Source organism: Castor canadensis, chromosome 13 (genome assembly GCF_047511655.1).
Source record: "Castor canadensis chromosome 13, mCasCan1.hap1v2, whole genome shotgun sequence".
NCBI lineage: Eukaryota > Metazoa > Chordata > Mammalia > Rodentia > Castoridae > Castor > Castor canadensis.
This window is the reverse complement of record NC_133398.1, coordinates 51,365,246-51,384,678: the sequence shown is the minus strand read 5'-3', so window position 1 is coordinate 51,384,678 and position 19,433 is coordinate 51,365,246. Positions and strand designations below refer to the sequence as shown.

The 19,433-nt window shown below is 36.8% G+C and overlaps 1 protein-coding gene across 8 annotated transcripts in view; it reads left to right on the top strand.

Annotated features, from left to right (window-relative positions):
- Focad (focadhesin) overlaps positions 1-19,433 on the top strand; it is a 285,307-nt gene that overhangs the window by 80,191 nt on the left and 185,683 nt on the right. For all 8 annotated transcript variants that reach the window (XM_074051714.1, XM_074051713.1, XM_074051711.1 and 5 more), the window contains 2 exons: positions 4,056-4,143; positions 5,815-6,017. In XM_074051714.1, coding sequence (XP_073907815.1) covers positions 4,056-4,143; positions 5,815-6,017 — 291 coding nt within the window. The remainder of the gene's footprint in view (positions 1-4,055; positions 4,144-5,814; positions 6,018-19,433) is intronic.

Sequence of the window (19,433 nt, the reverse complement as noted above, 5' to 3'; positions counted from 1 at the left end):
AATATAGATTATAGGTCATTGTGTATATTATTTTGAAATTCAAAGTAGAAGTCTAGGCTAAAGACGTAGATTTATAGATACTTATTTTGGGGTGGGAGTTTTTAAGTTTGGGATACGACGAAAGGGCTTGGGAATGTAACTCCAGGGATTACTAGTATTTAGATTGTCCTGATAAAGAGAAACCTTGGAAAGTACAGCTGGAAGAATTATAAGATAAGAAGAGGAGACAGATGACTTAAAAATCAAGGGAAGGCTGGGCACCAGTGGCTCATTCCTGTAATACTAGCCACTCAGGAGTCAGAGATCAGGAAGATCAGCCCAGGCAAATAGTTTGCAAAACCCTACCTCAAAAATACCCAACACAAAACAGGGCTGCTGCATTTCTCTTATGGTGTTAGTAGGTATAGATACTCAACATTTAGATCCATTAATTCATCAGGAGTTGCAAAAGTGGTGATGTTCTAATTCTATCATTTCTTTTTCATTTATTAGGTGGAATACTTCTATAAGAACAGTTTCCCCTCACTTACTATTTGGTTATCCAGTTGTAGGATGTATATAGAAGATGTTGGATAAATGCATCTCTCTCCTTTTTCTCTTTATGTGCCAATTTTAAAAAGTATCATGAAATCATAGGTTTAAAAATATTTAATGCATTTTAATCTATGAAATGTGTTGTTGCTATTGAAGTTTAAGTTGTCCTATTTTTGATCAATAGGAATGTCACAAAGTTGGCTCTTGTTTAGTTTTTTAAAATATTTTATTATAACACAGAATCACAGAATACAAATTTCATTTACAAATAGGAAATGATTTCTGTGAAAGAAGATCTTACTTATGTTGTCTCCTCTCTGCTCAGTATTTTAACAATTTAGAAGGAAGTAATGCTAAGTAGAACTGTTACAATGGTTGTGTTATAAAGTTTCTTGCTGTTATTCCTAAGGCATAAAGTAAGGAAAATTATTTTGAAAACATATATCCTTTAAGACCCCTAGTCACACTAATTTGAAATAAAGTGAAGTAGAATAAAATAGTTGTATCTATTTTTCGGCTATATATATTTTATTGTTTCACTGGGTTTATCAGTTGGATATTCAATTCAATGATTACATTATTTTTCACCTTTGTTTTTTTTCTGCTCATACCACAGAAGTGTGATTGTACACTGAATAGGTTTATATCCTAGATGTATTAGTTTTTGTAGACTTGGTCTTATCTTAGTAGAGCTATTAGTTGCTCTACTTGAATGATAGTAGTTTAAGGTCCCTTTCATTTCAAGCAAAATTAAGCAAACATAATACTGATTGGGAGGAGACCCAGCAGCTCTTAAAGTGAAGGACAGGTTGAATATTTTGGCTTTAGAAAGGTTAGGAATCTGTGGTTTCTAAGAAACTGCCACCAGATGACTCAGTTTCAACCCCTTCTTTGTCTCAATGTAGGAGTTCCTAGGAAGAATGATCTGTTGGGCAGAATTGGGCTCAGTCAGCTCTGACCAGAGGACAGGTTAGGAAGAAAAGCTGTGGCCCTGGGGGATTTTGTGATCTGGGCCGCCCTATCCTTTGTGTCTTTTATAGGATGTGGACTTTCTTTTTTTTTTTCTTTTTTATTATATTATTGTTGTACTGGGGGTACATTGTACATTTACAAAAGTTTTTACAATATATAATAGTTGAATTCATCCCCTCTATCATTCTCCATTATCTCCCCCCTCCCCATTCCTGGAATATTTTCAACATGTCTCATTTTTCCATTTTCATATTATACCTTGTTTTCACTTTCTTTTTTAATACTTCTCCATGATTAAGACTAAATTCTTGAGAAGAAGGGACTATCTTGTTTGTAGCACCATCTTTAGACACAACATATGTTCTTGGTGTGTAGTACATGGGTGGTGTTTGATCATTTCTTTTATTTGAATTCATGACAAATTTGTGGACCTCAATTGTTTTCTGACACTAAGAGTTCGCTAACACCTGTTGGCCAGGTATAAAGGCATTTACTCCTTTGTATTTAAATTTCTTTCTCCAGATAGGCTTTGTGTTAGTTAGGCTAAGTTTCTCTAAAGGCAAAAGCAGAGCCTGGGTGCCCTCAAAAGCAAAGGCTTACATAACTGGAGTTCATTTGCAAATATGATCTTAGAAAACAGGTGGGAAGGGGACAAAATGAGTGAAATATGGAAGGTATATAAAAGTTTTGTGAAGTTGGCCACTGCTACAAATAACCAGTTCCTTCCTTCCATAGAATTCTTTCAGAAGTCTTGTGAAATATGTCTCAGAACCTGCCAGAAGAGCCACAGAATACAGGGGAAACATTTATCTGTAGGCACTTAGCCATGAATTGTCAAGCCTTACCCTGTGGGGCTTGAATTTTGAAGCAAAGAAGTGTGTGGTGGGGCATGAGGGGAAACCTTAAGGTTGCACCTGTGCAGAGACTGTTACTGTTGCAGTTGTAGTAGAGGAAATGGCACATGAAATACCGATACAGGCTTTTATTACAAGATTTCACTGTATGCGCTTATCTTTTGGTGCCCATTAAAAAATCAATCAAGCAAACAAAGCCCTGGTAACCAATTGTAAGCAGTTTATCTAGTCTAGTCCTCCATGATTTACTCTTCTTTATTTTTGATGTCTTGAATCTCCTTTCTCTTTCACTCTCTGTTGCTCACAGGCTGGTCTGATCCTTTCTTAAAATGTTTCTATTCCATTTTAGAACCCTAAAATGCTACTTTGTAGCCCTTGCAATGACAGCTGGTATGAAAAGGGCATTCCAGTAATATCATCAGTATACAGTAATGCTTTTATTTCTGATCCTCTTGGAAGATAGTGCATTTAGAATTTAAATAACTGCTGCCTTTCTGTTTTATATGGACGTGCAGAAAGCGAGGAAACTATGATATTGAATGGTATGATGTATCTTGTAAGTGCATTGTTTTAAAAATGCATTTATTATCCTCAAATAGATAGAGCTGCTTTGTTGTTCTCAACTGTATTTCAATACCAGTGAACATACATAAGTTCCCAAAGATACAATCTGTAATATTTTCTATTTACAAAAACTTATAATTCATTTCCTTCTTTTCCTATTTTTCAAAGTCCACAAACCATTAGAAGATTTTGCAGTTTATTTTCACTTTTCAAATGTAAAACTGAGATGTAGGGTATTTATTAGTTTGTGCTGGAGTTGATAGCATCTCTAAGTTATAACTTGTAAGTGTGTCAGACTAAATTGTTTTTCAAGTGTTTCCTTAACACGTGGCTCTCTCTCACAGATTTTTTTTTGTCTGTCCTAATGATTTGTAGGTACTTCTGCTCTATAGGCACATCTGTAAAATTTCAAAATGAAGTAGTTTTAGCTGGATCTTTCTTCTTTTAGTTTGATTGTACATTGTTTTCTTTACTTAGAAATCTCAAATAACATCTGTCACTTGCATTTTATTAGAACTTAATGTGTGTCTTTTATTTATATACTTAGTGAACTTAGTGATTTTATGTTTCTATTGTTACTATTTTGCTATATTTAAATATGCTTAATAAATTACTATAATTTCAAAATAATCCCTGCTTCCCTCAGAATAGTATTCTTTTATTATAATAAAATGATTCATTAACATTTTAATGTAGTTCATCATGGAAATTACATAGGTAGATCGTGTCTATGTTAGGTCAGTAGAAAAATTGAGCTACTTTTCAGAAATAAAATATCCTTAAATTTAGTACTTCAGGTTATTTCAATGTTTGTAGATTGACCGTTTTGAAGACTTGTCTATTTATTGTGTTTTGAAGACTTGTCAATTTGTTGAGTTTTCTCTCTGAATTATTTTGGCATAAGCCTGCCTTTTGTCCTTGTGATACAGCAGTTTAAACTTATTTCTGATGATGTGGCATTCACCAATTCTTTCTTTAGTAGTGCAGACTTGTTTGAGTAACTTTATGTAATAAGTTTGCAATTGTTTATGTTAAGTATATTCTTCTTGGATACATGTGTAAAGTCGTAGTTCTGGGAACCTGTTCAATAACTTTGGTTTTTTTTTTTTTTTGGTGCTCTTCCTTTTTTAGGATTTCCCTGTTGAATTGGTCATAATTGGAATAGCTTTACTTCTTCTCCAGACTCCAGCTAGTCAGCAGAAGCCACTCTTAAATCTAGGTAAATAAAAATACACTTGGTAGAGTAAAATGTAAATGTGACACAAGTGTTGGCAGGTGTCATCACTTGAAGTGTATGTCATGCTTTCCTGTATATTTTGAGTTTCTGTTCTGTGATTTTCTTAATTATTACTAGGTATTTTTTCTTATTTAAGGTATTATCTTTTGCCAGGTTCCAAATCCCATTATTTACTAAGTATCTTGCATGCCCATCAAGTTATAATACAAATCATATAACAGTGACATTTGTAAATGTATTGAGGGCATATAACTTTATTGCCAATTGTACATCAAAATGAGAAGCAATAATATAAAACCCTTGAAAGAAAGTGTTTAGCCAGTTGTATTTGTTTTTCTAAAAACATTATTATTTATAATTGATGCTACATTGAATAAAATTTAATGTGTTGTTAGTGTATGAATTTAGCTAGTACAAAGGAAAGATAATATTCTTTTGCCTGTCCGGTATTGAGGGAGGGGCAAAAGTGAAGCAAAAATGTTTTAGTTATGAATGATGTGGGGCTGCGGTATATAGCTAAATGGTAGAGTGTTGGTCTAATGTGCCAGTGCGAGGCCTTGAAATTTAATCCCCAACACTGCAAAAAAAAAACAAAAAACAAAAAAACCCATAAAGAGTTAAGTTGCTGGGTCTGGAAAATTGATAGGTTACATCTTCAAAATGCGATTTTTTGGGCTTCAGGTGTGGCTCAAGTGGTAGAGCTTCTGCCTAGCAAGTTTGAAGTCCTGAGTTTAAACCCCAGTACTGGTTAAAAAAAAAAAAAAAAGTGTTCTTTTTTTTTTTTGCTTTTCATTTTTCATTAGTATGTCTCACTTTGGTTCAATATAATCTGTGTAGGAATGGGGATAATGGTCTAAATTATTTTGTTTTAGTGCCACAGTATGTTGGTATATCTCCATCCTCATTTTTAAATAGTGTTTGAGGTCAGAATCAATTTATAGCACATTCCTCTGGGCATTTTAATTCTTCAAAGTGGCTTCAGTACATGGAGGAGATCCTTGTCTCTCAGACTTTGATTTCAATCCTGCTTTTACCTTGGTGCCTTATGTTCATTTGTGCTTTTCCTCCCCAAAACAAAAAGAGCTGAGTTAAAATTCTAGACCCCCCACCTCCCAAAAAAGAATCACTTATTTAGAAAAAAGACCTTCATTGTTCTGCTGGTTATGGACTTTGGGACTTTTGTGATCTACTTCTTAGGAAGTATAGCAGAAAGGCGGGCCTGCTTCACCTTGCCCATTCACTTAAGCTTCTACTAATAAAATTTTCAGTTGTTTTGTGAAGGAAGTCTGTACGTTGTATTTATTATCCACTGGTTAGGAACTTTTGGTCTCTTGGCTATTTGCTGAGGGCAACAGGATCTGAGAGGTTGAAACACTGAATTGTATTATTTTTTTAAAAAGATTATATTTACCTATAAAGGAATTGCCTATTTTCTCTGAGTATTATCAGTTTTTCATAATGGTTTGTTTTACATAATACTTAATTTTTTATGCTATATTTGTTTCTTTTTATGATGAGATTTATCACTAGTTATGCATCTGACCCTTTTTTTAAAGTCACAAGAAAACTTTGCCATATCACTGTTAAAACGGCATTTCATTTGACAGTGGTATTAATTCTGAAAATGTGAATTCTTGTTTCTTTGATATTTAGCTTTGAAGGTCCTTTCTTTTGCTGAGGGTCAGAAAATCCCAAAGTCTTCTCTGCTGCTCGTGATGCCCCTTCTGCAGATACTGTCTTCTACTGCCTGGGAAGACTGCATGGCAGTGGAGGAAGAAGGTCCCTCTAGACAGCAGTTGGCTCTAAACCTTCTGGAAATGGTACAGCAGGAATGTTACAGAGATGACCACCCAAAGGTAATGGGTTCATCCTGTTTCTCTTAAGTGTCCATGTGAATATTTTGTATTTGCAAATCATCTCACCTTCTGACAAAGTTTCTGTTAGGGTATAACCTCTATTATTGAACTTTCCCATTCTTTCAGGCTGTGGTGAGGGAGATGTTAGTATATTCTTCTGGACCCAGAGGTAGGAGGATTGGGAAATAAGTTTGGAAATGCTATATAATTCTTCTTCCTCTTTGACATTGTAGTGTACATTATTCATTAAAGATCCTAAGGAATCTTGCAGAAAAGTAACTAATTCTATTTAATCTAGTGCTTCTTTAATGTTTGAGCACAGATTCTTTCCTTCTCATCATACTGTCAATGCGTATGTCATATCGTTAGACTGGGAATAGTCCAGTGCTCCTCAAATGCCTGGAAGTTCTGGGGTCAGTATGAAGTAGGACTTTGTATGATATGACATGGTATGCCATATTCTCCTGGCATATTGGCTCTTGATGCCTCCTGTATGTGCTTCTACTACATTGTCCCTTGCTGGATGGCACAAGCCTGTCACATGCTGGTTTTAGTCCTGCCAACCTCATTCTGTGTTTTCTGTCTCACTTGTCCTTTTATGAAAATGTGACAATATTGTCAGTGTTGGGTTAGTGGTTAAGTTCTAGGACTAGATTTGCAAGACCTTTTCTTTTTATGTTTTGAGTTTGCCTTTGGTAAAGTGTAGTATTACTTCCCAACTCCTACTTTTATGGGAAGGGAATGAGAATTAAGATAAAGCTGGTGAAGCATCATAAGTTTCTGAGGAGAGAGGCACTATATAAATACAAGCTAGAAACATGTTTGTTCTTCATATGAAAAGACAGAAATACCTCTCACCATGTATTGTTAAATGTTCTAGCAGCAAGAATCCAGTCATTATTATTTGCTTGAGCATGTAGTAGAAACTAGCCTATCACTATATGCAAATTGAATATGTATTACAGTTTCCTAAATCCAGATTGTTTTATTGAAACTTTAATACTGACTACATAATCGATTTGTATTCAGAGAAGGAGGTTCTTCCTGTGTCAGCTCTGAGGCAAGCAAAATGTGGCCAAAGAATTCTAATAGCTTTTTTACCTCTTGTTTTGCCCATATAGAATGATGATTGGATCCTGAATGGGGGTAGGGCTAGGGCCAGGTGTATTTTCTCTAAGAGTTGTGTTCCTTTAAATCATAAGTGTTATTACTGAAGATTTCCCTAGCTAGTAAACTATTTTACTAGTTTGCTATTTGCTCAGGTGTGTATGAATCTTATTCATCAACATGAATAGCTGGACTTTCTCTTCAGCAACTAGTGAGGAAGGAGGAGGAAGGAATACTATTAAGGCTATAAATGTCCTCCATGTGATACTGGGCTGGGTTTGACTAGAGGCTTTGAGTAGATATATGCTCACCGTTTCTAAAAATTTAAGCCACATTTTACTGTTAGATTTTTTTCTTTTTTTTTTTTTTCCTGCATCTACCTGGGACTCTATATTCCAAACATACCTATCAATTCGACTTGCTCCACGTACTAGATGTCTTTTCCTGGATTTTCGCTTTTGCACAAAATGCTCTTTCATGTCCTCTGCATGAACTGCTTATTCTTCAAGACTCAGCCAAATGTTCTCAACCTCCGAGAGTCAGAATTCATTGCTGTCTCTTTGTGTTCATAGCATCTTTTTTTGCATTGGTTAAATGCAAAAACTGCCCTGTGTTAATGCAGAGGGTTACATGTTTGTACTTCCAACTCTATTATGAGCTCACTGAGGGGAAGAATCTTGGCTCTTTTCTTTCTTAAGGCCTTTAGGAAATTGCAGCAATTTAAATAGTTAACATTTAAATTGCAACAGTTTTTGAACTTCTTGTGTTTTGCCTCTCCTAAGTGTTTCTGTAAGCTTTTTATCTTTTGTAAGCTGATAGAGGAAAGGAGCTCTTTAGTTAAAAATATTTTAGCTCATTGTCAAACTGATTATTCTCCTTCTTTAAATAAATAACATCCTAGCTTATTTATCTATCTTTGCATCCAAAGTAACTGGTCCATTTTTCACCACATGATAGACATTTAGTAAATTTTTTTCTGTGAGGAGTGTGTGTCTCTAATAAGAATGCAGGTTATTTTACCGTCTTAATTTATTTCAGATAGACCTCTATATAAAAGCCTCAGATTTTCTTGTTCCTATTATTTCTTTTTTGATTGGTGACTCTGATTTACAGCATTTGATTTAGAACTAGAGCAACTCTTTAGAACTACAGTTCTTTTGGCAGATGAAAACAAGGTTAGACACACTGTGCCATGAAATTCTGTAATTGCATCTTCATTTCTGAAGTGTCGAATAAAAAACACTTTAACTTCTTCCAATTTATAAGATTTAAAAATGTAAGATCTCCAACTTGACATTTACTTCTTTAAAATCAAAGATTGATATTATCTAATAAGTTTTTATAGTGTGTGGAAAACAAGATCCTTTCTATTTGGCTTTTAAATGTGATATATTTAAAACCATCTATTGTATTGTCTCCAGATTCAAAGAAAATGAGACACTAGTATATTCTAAAGTGCTTGAAAGGTCATGCTCCTCCCATCTCCTGAGAGAATGTTGGAGATAAAAGAGAGCACTAGTGTATGAGTTAGGGTCCAGTCAGGAGAGGGAAATTTGTTGATAAAGTTTAGACTTATTTTCACTTTTTTGGTTATTATGAATATGCTGCTATGAATATTCGTAGACAGGTTTTTGTGAGGATATGTGTTTTTATTTCTCTCGGATAGATACCTAGTAGAATTCCTGGGTCATATTATGACTCTGTTTAAGTGTTTGAGAAACTATCAGGCTGTTTTCTAAAGCGTCCTCACTAACTATGCTACAGTCTGTCTTTTTGGAAGATTTTCATGTCTACAACTCTAGCACAAATGTTGATATTGAATCTTTTTGATTTTAGCTGTCCTTATGGGCAGGAAGTACAAATTCCCTTCCCTTCCTTGCCTTCCCTCCCCTCCCTTTGCCTCCCCTCCCCTTGCTGGGATGGAGCTCATGACTTCTGACAGGGTAAGCAGGTGGTCTACCATTGAGCTATATTCTGAGCCATGAGAGTATTCTGAAATACTCATTGTACAAGCCAGGATACTGAGAGTAGAGAGGTTACGAACTTGTGATTACATGGGTGGTAAAGGCTAGAGTTGAAAATCAGATTTTTGGCTATTTAACTCTAGAGCCTAGATCCTTTTACTTGTTCCCTCCCTCCTTTCCTCCCTCACTCCCTTCCTTCCTACACTAATTTATTATATTGGTACTGAATTTAGGAGTAAATAACAGCAGTGTTTTGGTAAATTAATAGTTAAAGGAATGGTAAATTAACATTACATTGAAATAAACTGGTTTATTAAGAGCTTTAAGCCTGAATCTTGCGCTTTTTTGTCATCTTCTGAATGCCATGGGATGGGATGGTGTGGGTTATCTTTTTTGTGATAACCAACCACTCCTAAATTGCTCAACTCATGTAAAGTATTTGAAGAAGTGCAGTACTAGAAAGATTTCCTTGAGGTTTTTCTAGTCTAATCTTCTGTTTCTGGTCTGATGAGTGATTAATATACCTTTTAAAGGAGTCCAAGTTTGAGTTTCTGCATCCCTTCTCTGCTCTCACTACACCTGGTTTAGTGTGTATTGTAGATGTATGTTATTCTTTACTGTTAATAAAAGCCTATATTTCTCACCAGTATTCACAATTTTTTTCTGACTTCTTTACCCAAATAAGTATGATCATATGTCTGTCTTACCATTAACACTTATTGTCCGGGAACATTTTTTTGATTTTTTTTATTGTTTTGCTGGGTGAGGGTACATTGTGGCATTTATAAAAGTTCTTACAATGTATCAAATATATTATACTTGAATTCACCCCCTCCACCACTACCTGAGCATTTTTATTAAAAGCTTTCTAAAGTAAAATATTTTCAACTCTTTTAAATAGGTAAAAGATGTTTTACAACCATTTAGTATTTATTTAAATGTGATTTACTATGGTTTCTTTTCTCCCTTTTATTTTTTATTGAGCTATAATTTATATAACACAAATCTGTGTTTTATTTTTAAACAGTCAACTTTCTCCTCTGAAAGGAAGAGCCTACCAACGCTTTCATGGGTACTTCCTCAGGCTGGGACCAGGATTCAGTAGCTGACACTGAGAAAAAACACTTAATGGCATCCTTGCCCTGGGACTTTGCCAGTGACAGCTGTCACTCAATAGGAGAGGGAGACTTTTCTGTGGCATCTTATTTAACATTGTACCTTTTGCTACTGCTCTAACCTTAGGCAAATAAAATACAGAGCCTGATCCTGACCATAATACTATAAGTAAAGTGGGATTGCTTTTCTCTTTTATTGATTGCTGTTACATGTGTCTGTAATGGTCTTGTTTTATTTTCAACTCATTGTTCGTGGTGATTTCCAATTCTTTTTTTTTTTTTTTTTTGGTGGTCAAACTCAGTATCTTAACATTCCCTAGGCAGGCGCTATACCCCTTAAGCCACTCCATCAACGATTTTTGCACTGGTTATTTTTGAGATAGTGTCTTGCTTTATGCCCCATCCAGCCTGAACTGTGATCCTCCCGTCTGTGTTCCCAGCATAGCTGGTGACAAGTGCATGCTACTGCATCCAGCCATTGTTTAAGATGGGGTCTTGTGACCTTTTTGCCAGGGCTGGCTTCAAGCTCCACCTCCCAGGTAGGTAAGATTACATGCTTGGACCACCACGCCCAGCCCAGTTGTTTTATTTGATATTCATAATCATTGGTTTTATTCCCCTCCCCCAACAAGGCAACAGGGATATTTCCCTATATTTTGTAGTTTCAGACACTGTCCTAGGGGCTTCATTTGATTTGTCTCATATCTACCTCAATAATACTGGCAGGAAATTAGTCATTATTCAGATTTTGCAAATGAGGAAAGTAAGGTTTAGAGAGATTGCATAATGGCTAATAGCTGGCATGGCTGTGCTGAAGTCTTGGTCTTTAATCTCAAGTCCAGGGCTACTTGTCATTAGTCTAAAGAACTTGGCTCTGAAGGTGTGGCTTAAGCCATAGAACACCTACTTTGTAAGCATGAAGCCTTGAGTTCAAACCCCAGTCCCACCAAAAACCAAACAATAAAAAAACTTGACTGTAGTCATTAATGAATTTCATCTTCTTTGAGAGATAGAGGTATATCAACTTCAATATTAATTAAGTAATAATAGTGCTGGGGATTGAACTCAGGGTCTTATGATGCTAGCCAAGTGCCCTGCCACTGAATTATATACCCAGCCCTTTTTTTTTTTTTGAGACAAGCATTTACTATATAGTTCAGGCTGACTTTGAAATCACTATGTAGGCCAGGCTGTTACCAAACTCTTGATCATTCTACCTCTGCCTCCTAAATGCTAAGATTACAAGTGTATATCACCATGCCCTGCTTTAAGTTTTAAATTTTATAATCTTTTTCATTGGAGGCAGGTATCAAACCCAGGGCTTTTTGCATGTTAGACAACAATTTAACTGCTGAGCTACATCCCCAATCCCTACAATTTATAATTTTTTAATATGTTCACATGGCTCAGAAGTATCAAGTGATACGTGATGAGAAGCATTCATTTTGCTCTTGATTCCAGTGGTTCTTTTTTTTAAAATTTTATTATTCATATGTGCATACAAGGCTTGGGTCATTTCTCCCCCCTGCCCCCACCCCCTCCCTTACCACCCAGTCAGCCTCCTCCCTCTCCACCCCCTCAATACCCAGCAGAAACTATTTTGCCCTTATTTCTAATTTTGTTGTAGAGAGATTATAAGCCATAATAGGAAGGAATAAGGGTTTTTGCTGATTGAGATAAGGATAGCTATACAGGGAGTTGACTCACATTAATTTCCTGTGCGTGCGTGTTACCTTCTAGGTTAATTCTTTTTGATCTCACCTTTTCTCTAGTTCCTGTTCCCCTTTTCCTATTGGCCTCAGTTGCTTTTAAGGTATCTGCTTTAGTTTCTCTGCGTTAAGGGCAACAAATGCTAGCTAGTTTTTTAGGTGTCTTTCCTATCCTCACCCCTCCCTTGTGTGCTCTCGCTTTTATCATGTGCTCAAAGTCCAATCCCATTGTTGTGTTTGCCCTTGATCTAATGTCCGCATATGAGGGAGAACATACGATTTTTGGTCTTTTGGGCCAGGCTAACCTCACTCAGAATGATGTTCTCCAATTCCATCCATTTACCAGCGAATGATAACATTTCGTTCTTCTTCATGGCTGCATAAAATTCCATTGTGTATAGATACCACATTTTCTTAATCCATTCGTCAGTGGTGGGGCATCTTGGCTGTTTCCATAACTTGGCTATTGTGAATAGTGCCTCAATAAACATGGGTGTGCAGGTGCCTCTGGAGTAACCTGTGTCACAGTCTTTTGGGTATATCCCCAAGAGTGGTATTGCTGGATCAAATGGTAGATCAATGTCTAGCTTTTTAAGTAGCCTCCAGATTTCTTTATTGGTTCATTAGTTTTGGGAGAATTTAGTTTTTTAAGTTCCCTATATATTCTGGTTATCAGTCCTTTTTCTGATGTATAGTTGGCAAATATTTTCTCCCACTCTGTGGGTGTTCTCTTCAGTTTAGAGACCATTTCTTTTGATGAACAGAAACTTTTTAGCTTTATGAGGTCACATTTATCTATGCTATCTTTTAGTTGTTGTGCTGCTGGGGTTTCGTTGAGAAAGTTCTTACCTATACCTACTAACTTCAGAGTATTTCCTACTCTTTCCTGTATCAACTTTAGAGTTCGGGTTAAGTCTGATGTTAAGAACCTTGATCCATTTTGAGTTAATCTTAGTATAGGGTGATATACATGGATCTAGTTTCAGTTTTTTGCAGACTGCTAACCAGTTTTCCCAGCAGTTTTTTTTGAAGAGGCAGCTATTTCTCCATCGTATATTTTTAGCTCCTTTGTCAAAAACAAGTTGGTTATAGTTGTGTGGCTTCATATCTGGGTCCTCTATTCTGTTCCACTGGTCTTCATGTCTGTTTTTGTGCCAGTACCATGCTGTTTTTATCATTATTGCTTTGTAATACAGTTTGAAGTCAGGTATCGTGATACCTTCATCATTGTTCTTTAACTGAGTATTGCCTTGGCTATTCATGGCCTCTTGTGTTTCCATATAAATTTAACGGTAGATTTTTCAATCTCTTTACTGAATGTCATTGGAATTTTGATGGGAATTGCGTTAAACATGTAGATTCTTTTTGGGAGTATAGACATTTTTACTATGTTGATTCTACCAATCCATGAGCATGGGAGATCTCTCCACTTTGTATAGTCTTCCTCAATCTCTTTCTTCAGAAGTGTATAGTTTTCCTTGTAGAGGTCTTTCACGCCTTTTGTTAGGTTACACCTAGGTATTTGATTTTTTTTGAGGCTATTGTAAATGGAATTGTTCTCATACATTCTTTTTCAGTTTGCTTATTGTTAGTGTATAGAAATGCTAATGATTTTTCTATGTTGATTTTATATCCTGCTACCTTGCTATAGCTATTGATGATGTCTAGAAGCTTCTGAGTAGAGTTTTTTGGGTCTTTAAGGTATAGGATCATGTCGTCTGCAAATAGGGATATTTTGACAGTTTCTTTACCTATTTGTATTCCTTTTATTCCTTCTTCTTGCCTAATTGCTCTGGCTAGGAATTCCAGTACTATGTTGAATAGGAGTGGGGATAGTGGGCATCCTTGTCTAGTTCCTGATTTCAGAGGGAATGGTTTCAGTTTTTCTCCGTTAAGTATAATGCTGGCTGTAGGTTTGTCATACATAGCTTTTATAATGTTGAGGTACTTTCCTTCTATTCCTAGTTTTCTTAGAGCTTTTAGCATGAAATGGTATTGGATGTTATCAAAGGCTTTTTCTGCATAAATTGAGATGATCAAGTGGTTTTGTCTTTGCTTCTGTTAATGTGGTTTATTACATTTATTGATTTTCATATGTTGAACTACCCCTGCATCCCTGGGATGAAGCCTACTTGGTCATGCTGAATAATCTTTTTGATGTGTTGTTGAATTCGGTTTGCCGTTATTTTGTTGAGGATTTTTGTGTCAATGTTCATTAAGGAGATTGGCCTATAGCTCTCCTTTTTGGAGGTGTCTTTGCTGGTTTTGGGATAAGTGTAATATTGGCTTCATAAAATGTGTTTGGCAGTTTCCATCCCTTTCTATTTTTTTGGTTCGTATTTCGTTGATTTCAACTCTTATTTTTATTATTTCTCTCCTTCTATTTGTTTTGGGATTTGCTTGTTCTTGTTTTTCTAGGAGTTTGAGATGTATCATTAGGTCATTGATTTGGGATCTTTCAGTTTTTTTAATATATGCACTCATGGCTATAAACTTTCCTCTCAGGACTGCCTTAGCTGTGTCCCATAGGTTCCGGTAGGTTGTGTTGTCATTTTCATTGACTTCCAGGAACTTTTAAATTTCCTCTTTTATTTCATCGATGATCCATTCTTCATTAAGTAATGAGTTATTTAGTTTCCAGCTGTTTGCATGTTTTTTGTCTTTACTTTTGTTGTTGAGTTCTACTTTTACTGCATTGTGATCAGACAGTATGCACTGTATAATTTCTGTTTTCTTGTATTTGCTGAGGCTTGCTTTGTGCCCTAGGATATGATGTATTTTGGAGAAGGTTCCATGGGCTGCTGAGAAAAATGTATATTGTGTAGAGGTTGGATGAAATGTTCTGTAGACATCAATTAGGTCCATTTGATTTATTGCATATTTTAGATCTTGGATTTCTTTATTGATTTTGTGTTTGGATGACCTGTCTATTGATGATAATGGGGTGTTAAAGTCTCCCACAAACACTGTGTTGGCGTTTAAACATGCTTTTAGGTCTTTTCAGGGTATGTTTGATGAAATTGGTTGCGTACAGGTTGATAATTATTATTTCCTTTTGGTCTATTTCCCCTTTTATTAGTATGGAATGTCCTTCTTTATCTCGTTTGTTCAATGTAGGTTTGAAGTCTACTTTGTCAGAGATAAGTAATGCTACTCCTGCCTGTTTTTGGGAGCCATGGCTTGGTAAATCTTCTTCCAGCCTTTCATCCTAAGCCTATGCTTATTTCTGTCAGTGAGATGGGTCTCCTGTAAGCATCAAATTGTTGGATCTTCCTTTTTAATCCATTTCGTCAAGCGGTGCGGTGCTTTTTGATGGGTGAATTAAGTCCGTTAACATTAAGCATTAGTACTGATAGGTATGTGGTGATTCCTGTCATTTAGTTGTCTTAGTTGTTTGAAGGTTTGATTGTGTGTACCTAAGTTGAGGTTACTCTCTACTGTCTTGCTTTTTCCTGTGGTTTGGTGCTGCCTGTCTTTTCATGGTTAAGTTGGGTTTCACTTTTTGTGTGCAGAATCCCTTGCAGAATCTTTTGTAGTGGTAGCTTTGTGGTCACATATTGTTTTAGTTTCTGCTTATCATGGAAGACTTTTATTGTTCCATCTATTTTGAATGGTAGTTTTGCTGGGTAGAGTATCCTGGAGTTGAAGTTATTTTCATTCAGTGCCCGGAAAATCTCACCCCACGCTCTTCTTGCTTTTAATGTTTCTGTTGAGAAGTCTGCTGTGATTTTGATGGGTTTACCTTTGCATGTTACTTGTTTTTTCTCTTTCAGCTTTCAATATTCTTTCCTTAGTTTCTGAACTTGTTGTTTTAATGATGATATGTCGTGGGGTAATTCTATTTTGATCTGGTCTGTTAGGTGTCCTGGAGGCCTTTTGCATCTGTATGGGAATATCTTTCTCTAGATGTGAGAAATTTTCTGTTATTATTTTGTTGAATATATTACTCATTCCCTTTGCTTGCACCTCTTCTCCTTCTTCGATGCCCATGATTCTCAAGTTTGGTCTTTTGATGGAGTTGGTGAGTTCTTGCAGTTTCTTTTCACAGGTCTTGAGGCGTTTAATTAATAGTTCTTTGGTTTTTCCTTTAATTACCATTTCATCTTCAAGTTCTGAGATTCTGTCTTCTGTTTGTTCTATTCTGCTGGATTGGCCTTCTGTTTTGTTTTGCAGTTCTGGTTCGTTCTTTTTTCTGAGGTTTTCCATATCCTGGGTGGTTTCCTCTTTAATGTCAATTTTTGTCCTGAGTTCATTTATCCGTTTATTCATCGTCTTCTCTGTTTCATTTTGGTGTTTATACAGTGCTTTTATGGTTTCCTTTATTTCTTCTTTTGCTTTTTCAAATTCTCTATTTTTGTTGTCTTGGAATTTCTTGAGTGTCTCCTGTACATTTTCGTTGACCCTATCCAGTATCATCTCTATAAAATTCTCATTGAGTACCTGTAGTATGTCTTCTTTTAAATTATTCTTGTGGGCTTCATTGGGTCCTTTGGCATAGTTTATCTTCATTTTGTTGGAGTCTGGATCTGAGTTTCTGTTTTCTTCATTCCCTTCTGGTTCCTGTACTAATTTTTTGCTGTGGGGAAACTGGTTTCCCTGTTTTTTCTGTCTTCCCGTCATTGTCTTTGGTGTTGTTACTGTCCCTGTACTGTGTGCAATTAAGTATTTTCTAGCTTGTAATAATAACAATTGCAATATTTAGAATGGAAGGGTGAGAGGAGATGGAAAGCAAGAAGTTAAAGAAAGGGGGAAAACAAATACACAGACAAGAAAGAGAAAACAGAAGAAGGTATCAGACAAGAAAGTTTCAAAGGTATAAACAGGTAGCGTTAGTGTACTAATTGACAGTAAGCTGAACAGACATTAGAGAGACAGAGAGAGGATTGAAAATAAAAAATAAAAAAAATAAAGATAAGAATAAAAGTACAAATAAGTAAATGAAAGAAATATCTATATATAAAAATGAATTAAAATAAGGTGAAAAATAGAAAATTAAAATAAAAAACCAAAAAACCTCCAAGTTCAAATGCAGTGAAGTTTCAGTGTTAATGATTTGGGTGTCTGTCTCAGTCTCCAATCCTGGAGATGGTGCCTCAGATGTTGTTCTGTAGTTGTCTCATCAAAGAGGATGCATAAAGTAGAACAAAACTACACACACACACACAAAAAAAAAAAATAAACCCCACCAAGTGTCCCAAGTTCAAATGCAATACAGTTTCAGTAAGTTTTTCAGCATGCAGGTGTAATTCGATTGTTCTCTCATTAAGGGTGGGAGAAAAAGAAAAAAAAAGCGTCTGGAGACAGTTCTGAGAATGGTATCTGCAGCTGTGGCTTGTCTGCCCGCTGCTGTCAGCGTGCTGTTGCTGGTGGCGTTATTTATGCAGATCTCTGGGGTGAGCTTAGCACTCACCTGGCCCTGCAGGCTTTGTTTACTCAGAGTTCTCCTGTGCGGGAGCCTCTGCTACAGGCTTTCCCCTTTCCAAGCACTGGGAAAGGTGACACTGCCTCTGCGTTGTCAGGCTGCGTGTTTATTTACAGTTCATGTGGGAAGCGGGTCTTCCCCTCTCTCCTCTGTTTTCCTCCCACTGCCACTTTTACAGGCTTTCCTGCTCCTGATTACTGGGCGGTGCTGCTGCTTCTGCCAGCTGCCATGTTTGTTTACAGTTCACGTGGGAAGTGGGTCTTCCCTCCTCTCCTGTGGAGTTTTCCTCAGTCCACCACTCTCAGAAGCTTTCCTGATCCTGGTTGCTGGGCGCGTGCCCCCGCTCCCACCAGAGCCTTTCCGGCCTGCCCGGCTTGTTTATTTACAGTCCCGGGAAGGATTCCCTTCCCCCAATCTTCAGCGCTCATGGTGCCCCACCCTCTTTCCCACGTGTCTTTATTGTTCTTATTGCTTATTACTCAGTTTCTCTTTTTTTCCTGGGTGGAGGTCGGTCTGTCCAGGGAGCTATGCTGCTCTGGCCCAGGGTTGTCTGTGGGAGTACAGCGGTACCGCGAAGCTCACCTGGTCTGCGTCTTCCTGAACCATCTGGGCGCAGCGACTGGCGGCCCAGGGGCCCTCCTGGTTTCTCCGTTTAACGTGAAGTGGAGATTCTCTGCGCTGGCTGGAGGTGTGGAGGGGTCAAAGTTTTGCCTCTTCTCAGTGATTATGCCTGCAAAGTGTGTCTCCACCGTCTCTCCACGATTTCACTATAGGAGGCTTGCTTTCTGCTTCCTCCCTCTAGCTGCCATCTTGGAATCCCTCCAGTTCATGTGGTTCTGTCTCACCTTTCTAAATGGAAGGTGATGATGAATGGTTAATCATTTCTTCTGTATTTGCCCATATGCATTTCTTTAAATGTAATCAAATGCAAATATATAGTACTTTTCTGACCACCCTCTTATAAAAAGAGTTAATAGCATTCCAGACACTTTCTGCACCTTATACTTTCACACAGAGGATCTTTATTATATCATCACAGAAATTCCTCATTCAGTTTTAGGGGGCCATGAAGTTCTCAGATAGATTTCATATCCAGTTTTAAGCATATACTCATGAGAATTGAACACTTACATCCTAAGAAAAACTTTTATAGGTTGTTCATAGCAGCATTAGTCATAATAGCCCAAAATGGAAACAACCCAAATATCCATTGATGAATGGATATACAAAGTATAGTATATCCATACAGTGGAATAATATTTGGAGTAGAAAGGAAGTACTGATAAAAGCTGTGACATGGTTGTACCTTGAAAGAATATTGTGTAGTTACTACAATACAAAATAGCCAGAATGGAAACAGAAAGTTGATTAGTAGTTTCCAGGGTCTGTGGAGGACAGGGCACAGGGGGATGTGAGGAGTGACTGTTAATGGGTACAGGGCTTCCCCTTTGGGTGATGAAGATGTTGTAAAATTAGATACTGGTGGTAGTTATACAACTCTATGAATTCTTAAAATCTACTGAGTTATAAACTCTCATCAGGGCATTGTGTGGTATATGAATTATATCTCAATAAACCTGCTACTAAAAGTTTTAAAATAAACGTTAACTTTCATTTTCCATCCTTTCAATTGTTATCATATCCAAATAAGTCATCCTCTAGTTACTAGATAGTTACACTCTTGAGATTTCTAATTTGTCTCATCACACTCTGTTATTTGAATTACTTTAATAGCAGGCAGTGTCTGTCGACTCTTCTAATGCCTGTGGCTTCTCCTGAGCTGTTTCTGCACATAGCACAATGCAGGCCAGAGAGTGGGCTACTGCCATGACTGCACTACTACTCTGTGAGGAGCCATTTCTCCGGCTTACTGAAATATAACATCTTCTCTGGGGATTGTTTCAGTTTAGAGCTGTCAGGCTACATTTTACTGCAGAAGTTATTCACAATTACTAATGAATTCCCAGGCTCCAGCTGAACCAACTCTGTTCCTATCAACATACTGTCTGTTACAAATGTGAATTGTCCTCTGTCCAAGTCTGCCATCTGCCCTGGGCTGCTGCTTATAAGGGCCTGGAGGGGGTTAAATGCACTGGGTT